This window comes from Chamaea fasciata, unplaced genomic scaffold, assembly GCF_029207755.1.
Source record: "Chamaea fasciata isolate MVZ Bird 193981 ecotype frontalis unplaced genomic scaffold, bChaFas1.0.hap1 SCAF_5, whole genome shotgun sequence".
Classification (NCBI taxonomy): Eukaryota; Metazoa; Chordata; class Aves; order Passeriformes; family Sylviidae; genus Chamaea; species Chamaea fasciata.
The window spans coordinates 1023586-1047652 of NW_027094090.1; the positions used below are offsets into that span (position 1 = coordinate 1023586).

A 24067-nucleotide genomic window follows, 5' to 3' on the forward strand; every position below is an offset into this window, starting at 1 on the left:
GGGGGATAAAAAAAAAACCAGGAGAGAGAGGGGGAGGGAAAAAACCTTTTGCTTCGTGCCCGGAATTAACAGAAAGGAAATTCATGGTAGGTTTTTTTATTAAGGAAATTCATGCCAAAGCCAAGTGGGATTCGATGGGAGGGGTGGGGGGATTTTTTGTTTTTTGTTTTGTTTTGTTTTCTCCCCCCCTCCTCCTCCCAAAAAAAAAACCAAAAAAAAGGAATAGGAAGGAAAGAAAAGTGATTGTGCTTCGTGAATCAAGAGACGGGGTTGGGATGTCCCAGCCCCAACTCGGTGGAGTCTGGAAAGGAAAACAAAAGCCCCAATAATTCTGGGAAAATGACAAATGTACCAGTCTGACATTCAAAACTCTGCTCCAGAGTCGCTCAGGGTGGGTTGATTTTTCTTTTTTTTTTCTTTTTTTTTTCTTTTTTTTTTTTTTTTTTTTCTGCAGGTCGCATCACAAATGAAAAAGATCTTGTCCAAACCCCCTCCGAAAAAAAAAAAAAAATCCCCAAAAGAAAACAGCAGGTTAACATTCAGCTTTAAAAAAAAAATCCATCTCAAGTTTGAATCTCCGATGCACAATTATCCCAATTCAAGTATCCCAAGGAGACATTTGCTTAGCAGATTTCTAGGAACAACAGCAAAAAAAAGATAAAGAAAAAAGAGAAAAAAAATCTCTCAGCTTGCTGCAAGACACCAGGAGAAATCCAACATTCCAATTCCCAAACATCCTGGAAAAAAAAAATAACCAAAAAACCCAACAAAACAAAGAAAAAAAAAAAAAACCCAAACCAACCAACAAAAAAAAAAAAAAAAAAAAAGAGTGAATTCATTTGCTTCCTCAATTGGTGCTTTTTAGGGGGTTTTTATTATTATCATTATTATTATTCAGCTCGAATTTTGTGGGTGGTTTTTTGTTTGTTTGTTTATTTGTTTTCTAGATCATATTCTTCGTTAACTCTTCAGGAATTTTTATCCTGTTGTACACACACAAGCAGATGGGAACCGAGCTGGTGCAGGAGGGGGGAGGAAAGAAAGATTAAAAAAAAAAAAAAAAAAAAACAACCCCAAAAAACAAAAAGGAAAATCAGAAGAAAGAAAGATTAAAAAAAAAAAATAAATAAAAAAATAAAAAATAAAAAATAAAAAAAATAAAAAGGAAAATCAGAATTGGTGCCGATGGATTCGTGGACTTCGGCCAACGGGACAATTCCGTGGATCTGAAGCTCTGGCAAAGCCAATCCATCTGGTCAGAGGAATTCCCAGGACCAAATTTCCAGCAAAAAAAAAAAGGGAACGAGAAAGAAAGAAAACAGTAATAATAATAATAATAATAATAATAATAATTAATAAAGCCAACTCGAAGCCATTCAAGGGCAGCAGGTTCCAAACTGGGCCAGAGGAAGAGTTTGACACTTCCACGTGCTCCGGGGCTCAGTCCCAGTTCCAAGAGCATCATCCGTGCGGATCCAGGGTGGTTCTTCCCTCCCAGCCAAAGGGACCGGCTCCTAATCCACACCAAGCAAGGGAACAACATCCAAAGCTTTTTGTTTTTTTGTTTTGTTTTGTTTTGTTTTTTCCAAAGTCTCCCAAGGGAATGGACCAGTGGTTGTCAGTCCCCTACAGTTCGGGAGGGCAGGGAGGAGTCCACAGCAAGAACGGACTGAAATTCCGAGTCCTTCTCCGCCTTCAACGCTCTCAGGAGCTCCACGCCACTCGGATTGGTTTGGTTTTAATTAAATCCTTTCTTTTTTTCCTCTTTTCAAACACGACCTGGAGGAGCCCCTTCCATCCCTACACAGCTCTACCACCCCCAAGGTTTTTAAGTCTCTCAGAGGAAACGCCAACAAATCCCAGGTGGAAACCTCGATCCGACAGCAAAATCCCTCTTTTTCTTTTCGTCGTTGTTTGGATCTATTTTTTTTTGTGTTGTATTTTTTTGTTGTTGTTTTTGCTAATTCCCTCCCTCCCAAGGGCAGCTTTTTTTTTTTTTTTTTTTATTTGGTAGCACACCAAAGTTTGACCTTGGCCAAATGCAAAAAAAAAAAAAAAAAAAAAAAAAATCAAAAAAAACCCAAAACAAAACAAAAAAAAAAACAAACAAAAAAATAATTTCAACATGCATGCATCCGGGCTGCATATTGCTACCAGAATGGAATGTTGGGAATTAACTCTAAATGCACCTCGGGAATCAGGGGGAAATGACTGAGAAAGAGAGAGAGAGAGAGAGAGAGAGAAAAAAAAAAAATCAAGATCTAAAGGGTGATATATATATATATATCTATATATATATCAATGCTATAATTCATAAAAACCTTGTTTAGTAATAAAAAAAATTGCTTTGTTTAAATATGAATATTATAGTCTGCTTCTCATGGTTAGGAAATTAGAGTCTCTCTGAAAAGCAGGTGGCCTCCTCTACTACAATTCCATATCCTGAGCCTCGTCTTCCGAGAAGTCGGACATGGAGCTCTCGGACGAGCTGTCCCCGGTGCCTTCTTCCTGTTCTTTTAGTGCTTCTTCTGTTGCATATTTCTGGATGTATTCTAAATGGGAGAGAAAAAAAAAAAACAAACAAGCAAAAAATAATAAAAAAAAAAGGTATTTAGGGATAGGTGATGAAGCTGTGGGAGGTTGGGTCGCGGCACGTTTGATAAATCGGAGAAATGATTTATCGTGAAAATTGATAACATTGTGAAACGTAATTACGAGTAAAAATAACAAGAATTATCATAAGCTATTAGTAACACTGATAAATCATATAAAGATATAAATTATAGATTATCCTATTGCTCAGAGAAGCAGTGGCTGCCTCATCCTTGGGAATGTTCCAGAACTGCTTGGACAGGGCTTGGAGCAGCCTGGGATAGTGGAAAATGGTTGGAATTAAATTTTCTTTAAGGTTCCTTCTGACCCAAACCACTCCAAGATTCTTTGACACATCCCTGAGGTGGCTGCTCCCTTCCCAGAGCTTCCCAAGAACTGATCTCCCTCTGGAAAACTGGGAAAAACCCAAGGAAGTTGTTACACTCCTTGCACATTCCAGCAAAAGGAACCCCGAGTGCTGTCGCTGCGAGACTTTGGATGGCAAACCCCCTTCGTGGGGACCTCAGAAATTCCCTCCGGGATAATTCCAAACCCACCTAAACTCTGGCTTGCAGCTGATTTGGGAATTCCAGCCACCAGGCAGGGGCTGGCAGGACAGGAGCCCACCAGCATTTCCTTCCAGGGGATATTCCCACATGGAAGCTGCTGCTGGAAAAAGCCTCCTGGAGTCTAAGTTAAAATTTGAAGCCCTTCAAGCTTTAAATGCCATTTTTAAACCAGGAAAGCTCCATGCTCATGGGCTGGGTTTGTTTTTTGGAAGGTTTAAGCCAGGAAAAGTGAAATTTCCAAGGAGTTTCCATGCATTGGTTGGGATTTGCATTGGGATTTTCAGTCCATTGAGTTAAAAAAACCCCAAAATATCTAAAAACTGACAAAGCATCTCCCAGAGAAGGATGCTGAGGAAAGGGGAACCCTCATGGCACCAATTCCTGCCAGGAAAACACCACTGGATTCATCTGCTCACAGAGCCTGGAGCAACAGGAACGAGCTGTGGTTACACCCTTGGTGCTCCAAGGGATTCTACTGGAATTTCAGACACGTGGGGTGGGAGAAAGAGATCCCAGAGATGTCCTGAGCTCCCTGAACTCAGCCTGGAGATCCTCCAGCTGCTCCTCACCTTCCCAAAGGAAAATTCCACAGGAAATCTCTCGGAGGGGAGAAAAGGAATTACAAATTCTGGGCCAGTTACGAATCGGGAATTACAAATTCTCCCATCCCCAAAACCACACAAACGTTCCCTGTGCTCCGAATGACAACAGCACCAGGAGCAGCAGCAAGAAATAAATCATGGGCTGAGCTGCCAGGATCCTCTGCAGCAATTTCAACGTGTCCAAGGTTATTTTGGAAAACCAGGGATGACAAGAGTTTTAGCTCCGTCCCATCCTTGTCACGCAATCCTGGGAAGAGCCAGCGACTCTGGGATTTATGGAGCATGATCCAAACGCTTCCAACTCCTTCCAGATCATCCCTACCTGGCTGGAAGGGTGGGAATAAATGAGCAGGTTATCCCTTTATCCCAAGGGATGTCCTCAGAGCTTCCTTTGGCTGAAATCGGGTTTTTCTGGCTTTTTCCCAAGGATATTTTTGGGTTTTAGGCAGTTTTTGTGAAAGCCCAGAGGACTCTCAGTGCTGGCACTGGAGATTTTATCTGACAAACCTTTTTTTTTTTTTTTTTTTTTTTTTTTGCCTGGAAGCTCCCTGGTATGAAAAAGCAGGGAATGGACTTTGGGCTCTGCAGGGAAGTTCCCACAATCCTGTCAAGAGGAATCAGCCAAGGGAGGCTGCATAACTCACAATTTCAATCAAATTTTCAGAGTTCTGCCCTCAAAAATCGGGCATTTCACACCAGGAGAGGGACTCCAGGTTTAACCACCCCTGGGTGATGTGGCAGAGCTGATCCCACGTTTTGGGAGACCTGAGCTTTCCCAATTCCTGCTGCTCCTGGAGGCTCCCATTCCACACCTGCAGACTTTCCCCAGGGACAAACGCTCTCCTGGTTATCCAGTAACAAAACTCAGGGCCCTAAAGACTCGGTTCAAATGGATATTTCCCACCAGGAGATGAAATAAATTCCAGGCCTTTGCCATAGGCTTGGAACAGCAGGAAAAGGGGATTTTAGGGAAGGCAAATCTAAAGCACAATTCCTCATTTTTATCTCATCTCTTGTGTTTGCAAGACTAAGTCAGGCCATGTCTCACCAGATTGCTTGGGCAGGCCTCCTATTTATCCAAAGTGTTTATATTTATATTTTTTGGGAGCTTTCCCTTCTCCCAAGGAGGTTCTGACCACGTTTTGTCCTTCCAATCCTTCCAGGAGCAGCTCCAGCAGCTCTGTCAGTGCTCAGCCCCCTTCCCCAGGCGCTGTGGATTCCCACTCCTGCTCACACCAACATCCTGATTCCAGGGAAAACCTTTCCCTCTCTTTCTGGAGGCACTTTTGACCTGCCAAAGCTCCTAAATCCCTTTGGTTTAAATTCCTTCAATTCTTTCCCTCATTTCCCAGTCTTTCTTGATTTCTGCAGCTTTCAGGTATGGATCTAGGAAGCTTTGGCTGGACTAGGAAGTAGCAAGGAGGGATTATTTGGTATTTTCCACAAATTCCTGCTCTGGCACAGTGCAAAACCACCTCATCACCAACTCCTTGATTGCTGCTCTCAGAACTTTCCAACAAACCATTTTTTTATCCATCAATTGTTCCACTGAGTGTTTAAGATTGGTGAGTTGGGCACTTTTCCTGCTTTTTTTTTTTTTTGTCACACACCTTTAGCCTCAACATCCTAAAAAAAAATTCACCAAAGGAATAATTTCCTTTGGTCCTCTTTGTGGAAAAGTGGCAAAAGCTGATCTCCCACAACAAATCCATGCTGCGATCCTGTACTACACGAGGAATTCAGGCATTCCAACGGTTTTTCTTCCAAATAATTTCCCCCATCTCCCAAAAATCCCACAGAATCCTAACTCAGTTTCCTTCCCCGTTTAAGCTCTGCTGGGTGATTTCCAACCCGGCAGCACCTCACCCCTTCCTTCCTCCACATCAATCCCATTTGAAAGTGAAAAGGGGAAGGAAAAAAAAAAACAAAAAACCAGGCAGTGACTCCTAAAACTGCAGCAAAAATCCATCATTTCCCCCAGGATGGAATCCTAATGGTCGTGTTAATTAGGCCTCACCTTTAATTTTCTGTTTGTACTCTTCTGGTCGGTGGAGGTACATGGCTGCAGCGTCACCATTTAGAGGATCTATAGGATTGGGATAAGCCAGCAGCTGGGGCAGGAACGACTCAAATATATTGGTGAGATCTGCAAGGCAAACACAACGTTGGTGCTCATGTCCCCAGAGGCAGAGCCATCCCAAAAAAAAACATCCTGGAGCACCCCAGACAGCACAAAGTCCAAGGGGAAAGGCACTGAGGAGCTGGGAAGGAGGTGGGGAATCAAGGGAGGAAAATCAAAAATCAAAATGAAAAAAAGGAAAAGGAAAAGAGAAAAAGAAAATGTTGATGGAAGAGCCGCTGCAGCTCCTCACAGACTCCTCATCCCTACACATAAATGCTGATATCCATGGGTTAAGCAAGGAAGGGGATGGAGTTCTCCTGATTTTTTAATCCTGGCTTGAAAAACGAGGAAAAACTCCAAACAAACAGTGCTGTGCTTTGCCTTTCCCTGAATTCTTTCCCTCTTCCAATCTCTGTTTAAACGGGAAGTTCTCCGCCCATGGAGCAGGGCTGGAGCTCAACCTCTGAGGTCCTTCCAACCCCAACCATTCCATGATTCCATGGACAGCAAAAAGCTCTTCCAAGAGCCTCTGGTTAATAGAAATCACCATTCCTCCAACTCCAAACAATTCAGGGAATGTGCAGAGCTCCCATTAACACCCACAGCACTAAACCTCCTCCTGGTGCCCAGGGGTGGCTGTGGATACACAAACCCCTCTTCCCACATCCCTGAGAGGACAAACTCCTCATTCCAGAGGTGGGGACGGTCAGGAACCAGCCCTGTGGCATCATTCCTCCTTGGGAATGTTCTAGAAGTCTTTTATCCATCTCTCTTTCCTTGTGGCAGGGAAATCCTGCCTGTGGATGAGCATCGTCCTTGCGTGGATCAGAATCAGGGAATCCCATCACTGATCCACCCCAGGAGGAGTGTGGCCACCACAACCTGTCCCTGGGAAAAAAAAAAAAAAGCTGTTTCCCATTCCTGAGTCATCTCAACTTCCCAAAAAAATCACCCAAAAAAAGGGGAAGGAGATCTCCAGGAGTGGTGCTCAGCTGGAACGCAGAGCAGCCCTGGGAAGGAGCACAACAGCCCCTGAAAAAACCAGGATTTTAATCCAAAAAAAAGGGATCCCAGAAAACAGCAGGAATGCTCTGTATGGATATTCCCTGCCATGGCCTTTGGAAGTTGGAATTCCCAGGGATTGGATTCAGGCAGTGGTAGCAAAAAGTTGATTTTAGTTGATAAAATTTGGGCTGGGTCTCTTCACTTTGGCTCCAGAGGTTCTTAGTGGCCACCTGAGGATGAGGGAGGAGGAGCAGAGCCCTGGAATTCCTCCCTGGAATCCCAGGACACCCAGGAGAATGATGTTTTCTTGAAGGAACCTTCTCTCAATCCTCCCAAATCTACGCTGGCTCAGCAGGAAGAGCTGGAACACGTGCAGGAATTCCAAGCACAGCACTGAGGAGCTGCTGCTTCCCTAAGGAATCAGCAGGAATTGAACCACGAGGTTCATTCTTTGAATGAAAAATGAGATTTTTTTTTGGTGGATATTCCAGGTTTCTCCCACCTTGGCTGCTTGCTGGAATTATCTGACCCACATCCTTTGCCAGCTCTGCTCACTGAAAGGGGCAACACTCCAAAAAGCAAAGGAGTTATTCCCCTTTTTCCATTTCCTCGTGCCACAGAGGGGAAGCAAAGCCCTGGAAGTGAGGAGGTGACATTGGAATCTTGGATCGGTGACTCCAGAGGGAATTCAGCCATCCCAATGTCCCCCCTGCAGCTCCAGGGCAGGACCCAAAATGCTGGAGCACAAAACCACTGGAATTGTTTCTTTTTGTCCTTTTTATGGAAAAGAGGAAAAGCTCCCACACCAAGTCCACGCTGTGATCCTCATCCCTCTACCACACTGGGAATTCCAGCTCAAATCAGTTTTTCAGGGAGGAAACTGAAGGATTTGATGTCCACATTTCCCTGAATTTCTTCCACAAAGTGTAACTGGAACATCTGAAATTCCCATTTTTAAATACTCAGCTGTGTTCCTTCTAACAATTCCAGCTTTCTCTAAATTCTGTTTGAAACTGATCTGTTTATCTCTGAAAAGTAGATTTTTTAAATGAAATGACCCCATGGAAATCACTCTGCAGCTTCAGAGGCAATACCACCTCCTAACCTGTAAAAAAATCTTATTTTTCTCCAGATCTTGGCTCAGGGAGGAGTTTTGAATTGAGCAAAAACCCCCAAAATCAAAGAAAAAAACCCCAAAAAGTGTCCTGAAATCATCTGTCACCCCAGTAGAGAGGAAAATTCCCAACTCACCGTAGAGAGCTGTCCAAGTTTGATTGATTACATCTAGACATACAGTTCCTGACCTGGAACACATGGAAAAGATGGAATTAACACTGGAAAACACTCTGGGAATTGAAAAAAAAAAATTAAAAAATCCTCCCCAACCCCTTCCCCAGGGTTTGGGATAAATCCTGATTTATTCCTATTTCTGGATAAATAAATAGGAATAAATTTAATCAAACTTCCCAATTTCTGCCCAAGAGAAAAATCAATTGGAATTTTACTGCCAAAGGAACACAGGCAGCTCCACAGAACCAAAAAAAAAGATGGGAAAATATCTGAGATTTTGGAGGGCTGAACACAAAAAAGGAGATTTTACTTACGCTTCGTCGATGTTGGGATGGAAGATTTTATTCATGAATCCTGCAAGGAGACACGGAGGGAAATTAGCAGAAAAAAGCAGAAAAAAAACCCAAATAAATGTTTTGTTTTTTTTTTTAAACACGAGAAGTGTGGAATTTATGGAACAAGGACTCCAAGCCATAAATAGCTGTGTCACCTTTACAATAAGCAGCATTTTCACCCCAGGGTCCGTTCCCTCAAAATCCAGGGAAACCTGGGAATTCAGGAAAACTCTGCAGTGCAACCGCAAAGCTTTTTGTTGCATCCTGAAAATTCCTTTCCATGCAGCTCCCTCACCCGATGAAGTGGGTTTAGAAGTGCAGGAATGAACACAAATTCATGCTCAGCATTTGATTTTTTTATATATATTTTTCCCGACAGAGATTTTTCTGCGAGCTTGACATCACGACATTAACCTACAACTGTGAGCCAGGGAGGTAATAATTCAAATTTTCCACTAATACAACAATTAATTCTCCTGTTGGTGACTCTGGTCTCCTAAAAAACAGCTCAGGTGAGGTTTAGGAGGAGGGAGCTCGATGTGGCTTTGTCCACATTTCAGATTTCTGGATTTGAGAAGGGGTTGTTTTCTTTTTTTTGCTCTGAGTTGCAAATTAAATTGTGAAATAAACCCCTGTGGTTTCAAGCCTTAAAGTGTCCCAGCAGAAGGTGCCCCAAGACTTGAATCAAAAGATAAATTTTGTTTTCCAGCTGCCAACTTCAAGTTCAAGACAGCTGGAAGCTCCAAACACTTTTTTTTTTTTTTTAAATCTCATAAATAATGATAAAATAAAATACACTCATGGAATTATGCACCACCCCCAGGTGGGAGCAAAGCACCTCCACCCCAAAAAATGTTTCCAGGGATGGCTGAGAGTGGATGCAGAATCCAGGATCCCAAATTCTTCAACAAGAAGAACCCAAATATCTGGATGTGGGAATAAGGATGGAATTAATTCCTGCATTTCCAGCTCGGATAAATCCTTTGGGCTCTGCTCAGAGGGGTGGCTCCAACCAGGAAAAGCTGCTTCCAAATCTCGGTGTTGCTTTTTGAATTGAGAATTTGAAATAAATCCTCCTTTTCCCTGTGATGTCACCATTCCCCAGCCCAAAACCCCTGACCGACACGGCCCAGGTGGGAATTTCCCTGCATTCTGCAGGAATCCTTTTAAACCAACAGCAACTGTTGCTTCTGATAAGGATAAAAGCAGGGAGGAAATTCAGGTCTGGGATGTTGACTCAATCCGTGGGAAAAAAGCTCCTTCCAGGATTCAAAAAAAAAACCACGGAAGTTTTCTTTCCAGAGCAGCTCCAAAAAGCATTAAAAAATTCCATATTTACCATTTAAAAAGCTCCCGATCTCCCCCACCTTCATCCAAATGCTTCAGGTGAGGCTCCGGAGTGTCACCCCTGCCCGAACAAGGAGCAATCCCAGCCTGAGTGACACATCCGGGATCGAAGTCCCTTCCTTCCCATGAATTCTGCCACAAACACAATCCCAGCTTTGCTTGGACCGCGGGATTTTGCACAAAGGCTGAGACAACACCCGAAGCCAGAAGGATCTCCAAGAGGAGAAGGGAGAGCTCCATAAACATCTCCACACTAACAAGTGAATTTCAGGAACAGCTTGGAAGGATCCAGCCGGAAGAACCGAAGCAGATTTCAAAAGGGAAGCTGTGGTTCCATCAAATATTTACGTTCTGCAGCTCCCGCAAGTTGAAATCAGGTCACGGATCCATTTTTTGCCGGAGCTGAGCTGCAGCGAATGCAGATCCCCATCCGAAATCCTGCCTGGCTCTTTGGGGGAAAATCCAAATCACTGGGAATAATCCCTTCCTTCGCATTGTCCTTGGGTTCAAGCTTCCCAAATGCAAGAGTCGTTTTCCAGGGAAGAAAAGGAACGTCCTCATCTTGCGTTTGTTTCCGAGGATTCGCTCCCCAGGCTCATTCCATGGACACAAACTGCCCAGGCCAAGAGCAGCTCCATAGAAATCTTTCTTTTTTCCTGATCCAGGAATAAGCAGAATTATTTGAATTGTAATTGGAACTCTCCTCCTTTGTTTGAAATGTAAATCCTCCTGGGCCGACATTGTTCTGAGAAACCTGACTCGCTCTGTGATTGTTTTTATGGATAAAAAGGACACAGAGCCCGTAAACATCCGGGTAAAAATGAAATTCCGAGTTCAACAAGAAGCCAGGAGGGAGGAAAATAAAAATTCCCAGCACCAGGGGCAGGTTTATTGCCACACAGCACATCCCAATTAACGCACTGTGCAGAATTCCAGGTGAGCATTCCATTGGGATTTTGGGTTTTTTTCCATGACATGGAGTTTGAAGCTGAGGTCACAGCCTGTGATTCCAGGTGCTGGACTGGTTTGTAAACATTTAATTTAATCTTTTAAACCGAAATTCCCGCTGAACTCCTGCAAAAGCCAATGCCTGGGAAGAATGTGAGCAGCACAATCCACCCTTTCCATATGGAGACACTGAAGTCCAGGATTGTCTTTTGGAATTAAAGCATAAAATCCATGTGGATAAAAAGCCTTTGGGTGATAACAGAAAACCCCCCTGGACATCCCGGAGGAATTCCACAGCAGGAAGGGATGCAGCTGGTCCCACCCTGGAAAACCAACCTAGGAAACAACTGATGTTTCATCAACAGGAGTGAGAATTCCTGGATAACTTGGGAATGTGGAAGATTCCCACCCCAATACCTGGATAACTTGGGAATGTGGAAGATTCCCACCCTAATACCTGGATAACTTGGGAATAAGGAAGATTCCCACCCTAATACCTGGATAACTTGGGAATATGGAAGATTTCCATCCGAATACCTGGATAACTTGGGAATGTGGAAGATTCCCACCCCAATACCTGGATAACTTGGGAATATGGAAGATTCCCACCCTAATACCTGGATAACTTGGGAATATGGAAGATTCCCACCCTAATACCTGGATAACTTGGGAATATGGAAGATTCCCACCCTAATACCTGGATAACTTGAGAATGTGGAAGATTCCCACCCTAATACCTGGATAACTTGGGAATCTGGAAGATTTCCATCCGAATACCTGGATAACTTGGGAATGTGGAAGATTCTCACCCTAATACCTGGATAACTTGGGAATATGGAAGATTCCCACCCCAATACCTGGATAACTTGGGAATATGGAAGATTCCCACCCTAATACCTGGAGAACTTGGGAATATGGAAGATTCCCACCCTAATACCTGGATAACTTGGGAATATGGAAGATTCCCACCCCAATACCTGGATAACTTGGGAATATGGAAGATTCCCACCCCAATACCTGGATAACTTGGGAATGTGGAAGATTCCCACCCTAATACCTGGATAACTTGGGAATGTGGAAGATTCCCACCCTAATACCTGGATAACTTGGGAATATGGAAGATTCCCACCCTAATACCTGGAGAACTTGGGAATATGGAAGATTCCCACCCTAATACCTGGATAACTTGGGAATATGGAAGATTCCCACCCCAATACCTGGATAACTTGGGAATATGGAAGATTCCCACCCCAATACCTGGATAACTTGGGAATATGGAAGATTCCCACCCTAATACCTGGATGACTTGGGAAATGTGGAAGATTCCCACCCCAATACCTGGATAACTTGGGAATATGGAAGATTCCCACCCTAATATCTGGATAACTTGGGAATATGGAAGATTCCCACCACAATACCTGGATAACTTGGGAATATGGAAGATTCCCACCCTAATATCTGGATAACTTGGGAATATGGAAGATTCCCATCCTAACACCTGGATAACTTGGAAAATGTGGAAGATTCCCAGAGAATCCCAGAATGGTTTGGGTTGGAAGGGATCATAAAGCTCAGCCAGTTCCACCCCCCTGCCCTGGGGATATTTTCCACATTTTCCTGGTTGTTTATCCACCATCCAGGCAGAACTGAAAATTTGGGAGACGAGAGGGAAGAGGGAAGTGTGACATTCCCAACGGCACATCCCAGTCTCCCATAACACCCGACAACACTGACGTGCTCCATGTTTATCTTGAGAAAGAAAAAGGACAAACTGCCCAAAAACATCCCTGAAAAATGAAATTCCAGTTGCAGCTCGGGATAAATTCCAGAGGATTTCCCACTGGATGCAGGGATGGAGCAGGTTTCTATCCACCCACCCATCCCAAACTCCCTACACATGGATTTGCTCATGGATTGAGGCCAACTGGACAATTCTCCCTCCTCAAACACCCAAGGGCCTGCAAAAAAAAAAAAAAATTGGGGTTTTAATCTTTAAAATTTTAATTTTTCAACCCACTTCACACCAATTTCAGGGACTCCATTGCTGTGGAACCACCACGAGAAGATTGAGGACCTGTGGTAGGAGGTGAGGAGACAACAAATCCTCTGTCCCAGTCCCAACTGGTTTTCCCTGTGGATGTTCCCATTTTCCAGGATGTTCCCACCTGGGAGCTTCACTCCCTGTCGGGTCAAGGAGCCCTCCTTGGCAAAGGCATAAATTGATTTTTGACGGAATTTGAAGTGAGAGGAGCCCTCTCAGAGCACTGAGAACGAGGTGCACTCGGCTCTAACACGAGGAGGTTTTTAATCCCTCAAATGCCAGGAGCTTCCCAAAATAATAAATGAAGCACGAGGCCGGGAGAAATCTGTGAAATCCTGGCTGGAATTTAATGAAATTTAAAAAAAAAATAAAATTAAATTAAATCCAGCTGCATTCCTGTACCAGCTGCCACAATGCCTCATTCTATACATATATATTTATATATACACACACATATATTCCATATGTTCTGTGCTTTGTTTGGGAAAACACTTGGAAAAACGGGAAAATAGAAATGCAAGGGAAAATAGAAACACCTGCACCTGCAGGTAACCGGGACAGAGATGGAGGAAAAGGAGAGCTGGGTATGGAGATAAACACAGAAAAATATAATAATGCAGTTAATATAAAAGAGAAATAAATATATATTTTTAATAAATAGATATATATTTATAAATATCTAAATATCATTTATAAATATATAAATATTATTTAGAAATAGAGAGAGAATTTATAAACATAGAAAGAATTTATAAATATAGAGAGAATTTTTATTAAAATATGTAGCACATATAGAATTTATTTGAGAAACTGAGGCTCTGGGCATTTTGAATGTAAATTTTCCAGTTGTGGCATCTGATTATTAACAGACCACGTGCTGGCCTAATATTCTTAATATTATTAAAATAAATGGGAATTAAAGAGTAAATAAATGCCAGGCTCCCAGAAGATTTTAAATCCCAGGGAAAAGGAGAGAGGCAGAGCCAGCAGGGGCAGTGAAAACCATAAATAGCTCCAAACACTTGGGAATTGGGGCCGGAGCAGGGAAGTGATTCCTCAGAAATGCAGGGAAATTAATATAATATAATATAATATAATATAATATAATATAATATAATATAATATAATATAATATAATATAATATAATATAATATAATATAATATAATATAATATAATATAATATAATATAATATAATATAATATAATATAATATCAAAATAAATACAATATATAACATATAAAAATATATAAAAATGTAATAGAATGTAATAAAAATTATATATTATACAATATATATAGTATAAATAATATTACATATATTGTATATAGCATAATGTATAATATATACTATATAATATATAAAATGTTATTTAATATATTCTATAATAAAAATATACATTATACATATTATATTAAAAATATAGAAACATAAAATAATGAAAAAATATTATATATTATGTTATATATAGTATAAATACTATATATTGTATTTGTATATTATATACTATATATTGCATATAGGATAAAAATAAAAACATTTAAAATAAATATTATACATTATAATAGAATTACATTTATATAAACATATAAACATATACGGTATATTTATATAAATATAATATAAGGTAATATATAATATAATGTAATATGTTCTACGATTATATAAAATAAATTATATTATTATATATTATAGACATATTTTAATATATGTGTTTATATAAATATAAATAAAAATAAAATATATATAACAAAACAAAACAAAACAAAGTAAAGTAAAGTAAAGTAAAATTAAATTAAATTAAATTAAATGAAATAGTAGAAGCCAATAATTGGCTGAAGCACCAGGAGCAGCAGCATCAGGAGCTGGTTTCATTTGGAGCAACTGCTCCAGTTCAACCTCGGGAAATTGGGACATTTTGGGATAAATTCCTGCTTTTCCTGGGATGTGCATTTCCCTTTGGGGGATATTTGAGGAAGGAGCTGTGAGCAAAGATTTGGCAGGAAAAGATCCCAAAAAAGCTTCTCCTGGAGACATAGAGATCCCTGCTCCTTTAGGGATTCCCAAAAAATCCACACCTTTCCCAAGGACAGCTCTGGAAGCCACTGGAATTATAATTCTAAATATAATTCTAAATATAATTATAAACATAATTCTAAATATAACCTGACCCTCTTCTGGTCAGGTTGATAATTTGGGAGAGAACACCAGGATCCCCTGGATCTCATCCTTGGAGCCACACTGGGGTAAAAACAATCAGAGCAGGTCAGATGGGAACTCCCAGCCATCATTTTTCTGGAGCGCACCAAAAAAATTTGGATATGCTCCAAAAAAAGTTTTGGATATGCTCCAAAAAAAAAAAAAAAAAAAAAAAAAGCCACAGTAAAACCAAAAATAAAGTCAAAAATGCTCAAAAAAGTACTATTATTTTGCCAAAAATCCCATGCCAGGATCAAAGATTTTTTTTTAGGATGGAAGGAATATTTCTGCCTCCAATCCTGGAATAACAAGGGAAGCTGCAGGGATGGTGGTTTTGGCTTCAGCTTCGGGATAAAGGTGGAATTTATTCCACATTTTCTCCAAGGAGGGACTCACATGGATAATTTGGAGGGACTCACATGGATAATTTGGAGGGATTCACATGGATAATTTGGAGGGACTCACATGGATAATTTGGAGGGATTCACATGGATAATTTGGAGGGATTCACATGGATAATTTGAACTCTGCTGAGAACACAAACAAGCCCAGGACCTCCTGTCCGTTTATGGGCTCCATAATCCCTGAAATTATTCACCTCCACCTCTAAAAATCAGAGATTTCCACAGGAAATTTCTTCCCTACGAATTCCTGTGTTCTCCAGAGCTCAGGCTGGGTTGGGAATGCCAAAGTTCTCGTTCCCATCATTTCCAGTTCTCCCAGTTCAGCTGGGATGAAGCTTTTATCAGGAATCTCCAAAGCAGAGATAATCAGGATGGTCCAGGAGGTTTCACCCAGGCCTGGCTGGCCCAGATAAGCTGGGTTGGGACGGCAAAAATGGGAAATAAAAGGAAAAAAAAAAACTCCCTGCAGTTTCTTGGGAGTTTTTCTGAGCACCAGCACTTTCCTTGGAGCTTCCCAGCTTTTCCAGGGCTCTGCTTTGCTGAGCCAGCTCAGGTCTAGCAAGGATTTTATCCATCTCAACTCTTTGTTTCCAGCAAAAGGCAGATTTTTAGGGAGAAAAAAAGGAGGTTTTCAGCAAGATCTTGAAGAGAAAAAAGGGATTTTTCCAGCAAGAGGAAGATTTTGGGAAGGAAAAAAAGGGATTTTTCTGCAAGAGGCAGTTTTTTGGGAAGGAAAAAAGGAGGTTTCAGTGAGATCTTGAGGAGAAAAAAAGGAGTTTTCCAGCAAGAGGAAGATTTTGGGAAGGAAAAAAGGGATTTTTCTGCAAGAGGCGGTTTTTTGGGGAAGGAAAAAAGGAGGTTTCAGCAAGATTTTGAGGAGAAAAAAAGGAGTTTTTCATCAAGAGGAAGATTTTGGGAAGGAAAAAAGGGATTTTCCAGCAAGAGGAAGATTTTGGGAAGGAAAAGAGGGATTTTCCAGCAGGAGGAAGATTTTGGGACGGAAAAAAGGGATTTTCCAGCAGGAGGAAGATTTTGGGAAGGAAAAAAGGGATTTTCCAGCAAGAGGAAGATTTTGGGAAAGAAAAAAGGGATTTTCCAGCAAGAGGCAGCTTTTTGGGAAGGAAAAAAAGAGGTTCCAGCAAGATCTTGAGGAGAGCAAAGGGATTTTCCAGCAAGAGGCAGTTTTTTGGGAAGGAGAAAAGTATTTTTCAGCCACTTGAACAGAGACTCGTAGGGTGAGGGAAGCTCCTCACGAGGTCTGGGATAAACCAGCGGAAACAGAACGGATTTAAACAAGTGAAGGATGGAAAACTGAGAGAAAAGCAGCAAAATTAACATTAGAAGGGCCAAATCAAGTCAGTGATTTGAGCAGAAAAGAGCTCCCTGCACATCATCCTGCCCCTGGATCCCTGGAAGTGTCCAAGGCCAAGCTGGATTGGGGTTGGAGCACCCTGGGATGGTGGAAGGTGTTGGGGTTGGGACTGGATGAGGTTTAAGATCCTTTCCAACCCAAACCATCCCATGTTTTAAACCTGAAGTGGTTTGTGGCACTTGGGAAGTGGGGAAGGACAAAGGCCTGGAATTCCCACTTGGAATGTCCAAGAGGAAGTTCTAGAGCTGACTCAAGAGGAAGAAAAAGAGCTGCAGATTCCAGTGTTCTTGCTCAGCTGTTTGCACATTTCTGGGATTCACAGAAGGTTTCAAAATAAAATAAAATAAAATAAAAAATATATATATATAAAGGACAGGTGGATGAACAGCACCACCCTCTCCCAAAAAGCACAATTCCCACTTGGAACAGATGATTTCTCATCCCACAGAGCTCCCAAATAAAATCTGAGCTAAAGGGGCGATTTGAGGGAAGCAGCCAACATTTGTCAGCTCCAAAGGAGGATGTTGATGTTGGAAAAAGCTTCAGCAACTGGAATAAAGTCGGGCACCTGAGGTGGTTTCCTGCTCCCCAAGGATGGATCCAAGCTAAAAATCATTTCCCAATCCAACTTCCTCTTGCTCTCCAAGGTGAAACAAGCCTGACCAGCCAAAGCAGCATCTTTTTTTGGTGACAAATCCCTGCTTAGCAGTTCTTCCACATGTGTATTCCCTGCTCCATGAGGATGGAGGCCTCAGTGGAAGAACTTCCATCTGCTTTTGGACAGAAGATCCCCAAAGTTGGGTTCTCCCCAACACCAAAAACTGTGGGTTTTGTTCCGCCACTCCACAATAAGTGGAGTTTTTATTAAAAAAAACCCCACATGAAACAAGAGATTTACTTGATCAACACACAAATACGCAGCCAAATCCCACTCCCAGCTCCTCCTCCTTCCAAAGCCCAAAATTCCTCTCTGCTTGGGATCTGAAATCTGATTAAAAAAACACTTTGCAGACTTTAAAAGTCCTTATGTTGCACTGGTACCACTCCACCTGCAAACCTCAGGCACAAATCACAGGATTTTGATGGAAAAAATGAAGTGTTTGTTACCTATGGATGGGGATTTGAAGGGGTATTTGTCAGGAAGGTCGACTCTAACTTTCCACACTCCACCTTCATACGGTGCTGCAAGGGAGGAAAAAGCAGGAATTAGACACTCCACAGCCGAGGAGAAACAGAACCAGAGCATTAAGGAAAACACAGCTCTGGAATAACACACAGCTCCACTTTCAGATTTCAGAGCAAAGCTCTCAGGGGAAAAGCCTTTTTCCTGCTCTGCCTGACGTGATTTGCGCCGATCCTGGAAAAGATCTGGGCACGAAGACACCGGAGGCTGATTAAACCCAGGCACTTTGGGATAATCTCCTTACCTTTGGAGGTGGTGCTAAATTAAGGTGGAAAAGCCATTTTAATGACAAACTCCACAGAAACTCCCACGACTGATGCAAGTTTTGCCAGATTTAGGAAAGCTCAGGGGTGCTGAAGTTTTCCAGAGGGAGCATCCAGCTCCAAGGGATGGGATCTATCCATGCCCACGCTCACAGCTGGATCCTCCCCACCCTCCAGGAGGTGGATCCCCTGGATTTCTCTCCACCCCCCTTAGATTTGCTCATCCCTTCCCCTCTGGAATCTGATTTCCCACCACAGGTTTGTTTCTTTGGAAGGGCAGGGTCACCAACTTACTTCCTTGTGGTCCATAAAACTTGACGACAAATTCGTTGAGTCCTCCTAAGATTGTGACTTCGTGTTTGCTCTCGATCCTGATGCAGCAGGTCAAGGAAAAAAAACCAAAACCTTCAACCCGGGAAACAAACCCCATTTACTCAGACCCAAGGAATTCACTCAAAGCTTGCTGACCCAAATATTCAAAGTATCCCGAGCTCCACGTGGAATTTCAGTGTCCTGACACATCTAAGTGACGGCAGCACCACAATGACGTCGGTAAAAGCCAATTCCCCACCCTCCCCTGCCCTGAGGAATCCTGGGATGAATCCTCAGACTTTTCCATCCCCTCCTGCACGGTTTAACCTCGGATTTGGGAGAGCACTGGGACGTGTTTGAAACAAATACACTGAGGCTGCTCCGATGAATTCCGCTTTCCCCTCCCACAGCTCCCATGCAAATCGTGGCAATCTCATGTTAATTGGACTTGCAAGACCAAAAAAAAACTCCCCAGGACAACTGGAAGAATCAAAGCTCCTCGGGAAGAAGGGAATACAAAGGGAAAGGCAGGAAATCTTTATTCTGAGCCAGGCTCTGTTAAGACAATTAGTCTGAAGGCTGATAAGGAATTCGGCTGTAAATCAGGGTTAATGGATTGGGAATAACACCCTACAGCAATTACCTTTCATCGATGGTCTGGGTAAGAATTACAAGGGATGCAGGAGAAAATCAAAGGTTTTGTTCCCACCTGAACTTCGGCTCTGCAGCACCGAGGCTGCTCCCATTTGAGCATGGAATATTTCATCCAAGATCCTTCACATCACAGCAGGAGCTTGGCAGGAACGTTCCAGCTCCAGGGAACTAAAGGCAGATCCCTCTTTTTACCCCGCCTCGGATGGAAAAGGTTTTTTTGCTTTCATGGCACCAAGTTTGTCCAGAACTGCAGGAATTCCACAGACCCACCTCGGACCTCGATGACACTTGGGCACACACTGAAACATTCCCAACCCACCAGGAATTCCCAGCCACCAGGAACAAAGAATTCCCACCTCAGACCCCTGATCTTAAATGACAACCTATGAAAATCTGGATTTCACAAAGGGCTGTGTGAGAATCCTGCATCCCGCAGTGCCAACCCCACACCGGCAGTTTTAGTGAGGAGATCCAAGTTCCATCCGTGGGGTCCATCAGGATTTATTGCAAATCCTCAAGCACAGTAACTCCCAGACTGGACAGACCTTTTCCCACAGTGTCAGCTCCAAAAGAGTTTGGACACGACAACCTCCTTCCCCTCGCTCTCACGGGGAGAGGGAAAAGTTTACGGCCGTTTGTTTTGGCTGCGGAGTTTTCTCGGTTCAGCATCAGCTGCTCTGCCCTAAAATTCCTCGGCAAGGAGCTCGCTGCACCCAGCAGTCACCCAGGAGCAGCTCACAAAGGGCAGATGGAAACAGAAATACCCTCAGTGCAAGTGATTTTCCTGCTGAAATCCAACGGGAATCTCCGGGAAAAGCGGCATCGCTCCAGGTTTGTGGTGAGGAGCCTCCCAAGGAAGTGTCGTGGAGGCTTTCAGTCCTTGACGCTGAGGGACATTTGTCACCAGGTCTTCTCGTATCACCACAACAGGAAGTTCTGAAGTTTAATTCCTTAGGAAATGTATCCCTGGATAATTATTCCAGGTTCCTAAACTCTTACACGGTCCCGCTGTGTGCAATGATGGCTCAGAAAATGTTTAATACTGGAGGATTTTCACGCTCACAGCAGCTTCATGGATCAGCTTAAACACAAATGGTTTTACTCTGGACTAAATCGAGTCCTGCTTAATAAAAACCAGCTCTCCCAGCCTGATCCTGAGCAGCTCCAGCCTGGATGCTCCCTCAGCTCCTTGAGTTAATGCCAAGTGTGAATTAAAGCTGAGTTTTCCACACTCGGACTCAATCCTGGTGCTGCCAAATTCAAGAAGTATTTCTGAGCCACACAGGGTCATATCTGAATACAGTCCCTGTTGTGGCAAAGACCTAAAATTCCTACCAAAAAAAAAAAATAAAAAATCAGTGAGTGAATTAAGTTCATGAAAGGGAGAAATATTGGGATGAAAGGTTTGGGAACAACCATGTTGTTTATTGACACGATACCAGAAATTCTTCCCTGTGAGGGCGGTGAGACCTTGGCACAAATCCCCAGAGAAGCTGTGGCTGCCTCTGGATCCCTGGAAGTGTCCAAGGCCAGGCTGGACATTGGGGCTGGGAGCACACTGGGACAGCAGAAGGTGTCCCTGCCCCTGGTTTGGGTTGGAACTGGATAATCTTTAAGGTCCTTTCCCACCCAAACCGTTCCCTGACTCCGTAACCGAAAACAGACTGAAAATAAAGTGGATTTCAGCAACAAAGCCTTTGCATCAACACAGGGGAAATCTCCAGAAGTGCGTGAGCAGAAATGAAGCTGGGAGAGCCCTCTAGCCCTGAAATGAGGTGAATTCCAGGGGAGCCCCCAGTTACAAACACAGCTGGGGTGAACCACCTGCCCTCTCCCTTCCCCACCAAGGAAAAGATGCTCAGAAAGGTGAAATCTTGGAATCCCAACTAATAAAACAGCTGAGAGCACTCCTGGGAGAGCTGCATGGAGCTGTTACAGGGAGAACATTTCCACCCTACCGGCTTTTTCCACCTCCAGAAATTCTTCAGGAAAGGAAAGTGTCGTTGCAGGAGTTGGGACTCCGGGAAATCCAGGAATTCGAGGCTTCTCCATCCCATAAACCATCCCAGCAGCACAAGGGATAAGCAGAAGGGATTGGACACGCTTAGAGCAGTGTCCAGGCCACATTCCCAGAGAAAGCTCCACCATAATTCCTGGTGCTGGATCTGGGAGTGAAGAACACGGGCTCTGATCCAACTCTTCTCTCAGCTCACGCCGCGGTGTTTTTTTTTCCGTAAGGCGAAAAAGTCTCACAAAGGAATCCCAGCTGAGTTCTGTCCCAAACACGCCAGGAATTAATCAGCAGCCTGGGATCCAGGAGCAATCCAGGGCCTGCCTGGAGACCCGCAGTGCTGAAGGAACCCAGCTGTGCTGAGGGCACATGGAACGTCCTCTCCTGCAGCCAGATTCCGGTGACGGATCCTGCAGCGATTCCGAGGAATTCCCAGGAATGAGAAACGCTCAAGGGCTTCAGCAAAGTGAGCAGAGTTTTGGGGAAAACCCCAGGAAAGGAGCACCAAGAACTTGGAGCAAGATTCCCGCAATTTAAGGTGATCTCCACACGTTTCTCCTGGGATTGCTGTGCCTGTGTCCAGAATTCCCAGCCACCCCTTTTCATTGGATATTGATGTGTATCCATGCAGAAAGCCTCCAGGAATTCAACCACACATCCAGCTTTTTTTTGGGGGGGAAGACCATCTTGGAAACCCATTTTTTGGAACTTTTACTCCACCCTGTCCAGGCCAATCTCTCTGCTCCCACGTTCTCTCTTTTCAGAGCACTTTGCATCAGTCAGAATTCCAAAAAAACCCGAGCAATTAATGGATAAAGATTCTGAACGTTTCTGATTCCAGGGGTTCATCCTGGAAGGAGCCCTTGTCCCCACAGCAGGACGCAGAGTCAAGTTCACAGCTACAAACCCAGCCTGTAACACATCCCACGCCCTCAAATGTTTAAAAAACCATCAGATAAATCCCTCCCAAGACTTCTGGCCTTGCTGCTTTTATCTCCTCATCACCTCAGGATGCCAACTGGACCTGGTGCCAAAAAAAGCCAGTGGAAAAGTCAAGGGAAAAGAGAAAAACCTGGATACGAGTCAGATTTCTAAGTTCAAAATCCACAGAAATGAGAAGTGAGTCCTGAAGACCCGAAGATAAATTATCTTAGTCCCAGGAGTATGAAGAGAATTTTAACACCAGTAAATGTTGGGACTATTGAGATGACGCTATGGAAGCTTGTTTTCAAATATCAGTTTGGAAGGGCTCGTAGGAGAGAGCCAAGGGAAATTTTCAGGCTCCAAATCCAGTGTCTGAAATGTGCCAGGAGCTCCAAGGCCGATGGAGTTGTGGATTTGAGCAGGAAAAATTCCAGCTGCCTGGGACAGGAAAATCCCAGCTCCCTGTAAGGATCAAGGCTCTGATTTCAGGCCTGAACGCGTAGGAAATTATTTCCTCAGTCCAGAATTTAAAAAAAAAAAAAAAAAAAGAGCAATTTAAAGCATTTTGGTTTTTCTGCATCAGGACGAAATCCTCACAAAACCTTTCAAAACTGGAGTTTGAAGACCTGCCCATCAGTCAGGGAAAAGCGGCCACTGTGGATTTGCCTGTTCCAGGGTCAAATTTCCTCATCCTCATGCAAGGCCACCCACCACTGCAGGGCTGGATTTCCCCTGCAGCAATAATAATAATAATAAAAAATTTGTTAAGATTTGACTTCACACCCAGATGTCCCCAAATCCCAGATGAACATCATGGCCTACAGATGGTCTGTCTGTTCACAGGGTTGAGTGGCTTTTTCCTGGCAAACATTAAGCTAAAAAAAAAAAAACAAAAACCAAAACCAATAAAAATCCTTTCATTAAGTTTCTTTAAAATTAACGTTAGTTACAAGCTTGGGAAAATGAGTTTTCCAGCTCAAAATATTCAGTGATGGCCACGAGCAGCCCTGAGCCAAAGAGCAGCAAAAAGCTGGAATGTCCCGTGGAAAAATAAAGTTGTGGATTTATCTGGAGGTTACAGCTGAAGAGGGGAGATGGGTTGGAGGGGTCATGAAGAAGAATTTAAAGAATTAAGTCGTTTTTTAAGGATCTCTGTCACGTCTTATTTAGACGCTTGTCTGCAGGTGAAGAACATCACCAGAGAAATCATCCTGAACTTGAAGGAAAACCAAACACCACACCTGAATATATATATATATAAAAATAAAATAAAATAAAAATAAAGAAATAAATCATCCAGAGAACCCGCCTTTGAGCAACTAAGCCACTTTTTGCGACAAAAAGGCGATTGAAAAATGAGATTAACACTCAGCCAGCTGATTTTTTTTTTTTTGTTCCATTGTCAAGAGCTTTACACCACCTGTTAGAGGCGTGAACTCTTCTGAAGCCTCCGCCAGCCAGCCGCGCGTTTTGGGACATCAACCACCTCCACCAGTGCACCTGATGGGGATCCGTGGTTATTTTCTTACAAAGGCGGACGAGCTGCACTCCCCGGCAGCAGCACCCGCAGCAAAGGGCAAGCTCAGCTCACTCCCTCCCTGCCTCCAAGCCTCTGGAAGCTGCTTTGCCTCTTCCCAAGTCCCTCCTTTTCCTGACACAACATCCCCAGGTGCCAGTGGGGCACGTGAAACCACAGCCTGGCACCGGGGGCTTTGAGGCTTTAAGGAATATTTATCCCTGGTTTTTTTTTCCCTTTATCCCTGTTTTTCCCTGCCTGTTACTCAAGTTTAACTTCCCTCAGGCTCCTCCAGCCCTGCAGGACATGAGGGAAAAAAAAGGACTTTTAGAAGTCAAAAATGTCAAAAACAGCTGCGATTTCTTGGAGCAGCAAGAG

General features: G+C 43.1%; 1 protein-coding gene across 1 annotated transcript in view; it reads right to left on the reverse strand.

Moving 5' to 3' along the window:
- Positions 1-400: 400 nt before the first annotated feature.
- Positions 401-24067, reverse strand: part of UBE2H (ubiquitin conjugating enzyme E2 H) — a 45387-nt gene continuing 21720 nt past the window's right edge. The window contains exons 2-7 of the mRNA XM_066182630.1: positions 18567-18643; positions 17934-18008; positions 8495-8534; positions 8142-8194; positions 5781-5909; positions 401-2552 (exon numbers count right to left, since the gene is read on the reverse strand). Of these exons, the coding sequence (XP_066038727.1) occupies positions 2428-2552; positions 5781-5909; positions 8142-8194; positions 8495-8534; positions 17934-18008; positions 18567-18643 (499 nt within the window). The 3' untranslated portion in view covers positions 401-2427. The remainder of the gene's footprint in view (positions 2553-5780; positions 5910-8141; positions 8195-8494; positions 8535-17933; positions 18009-18566; positions 18644-24067) is intronic.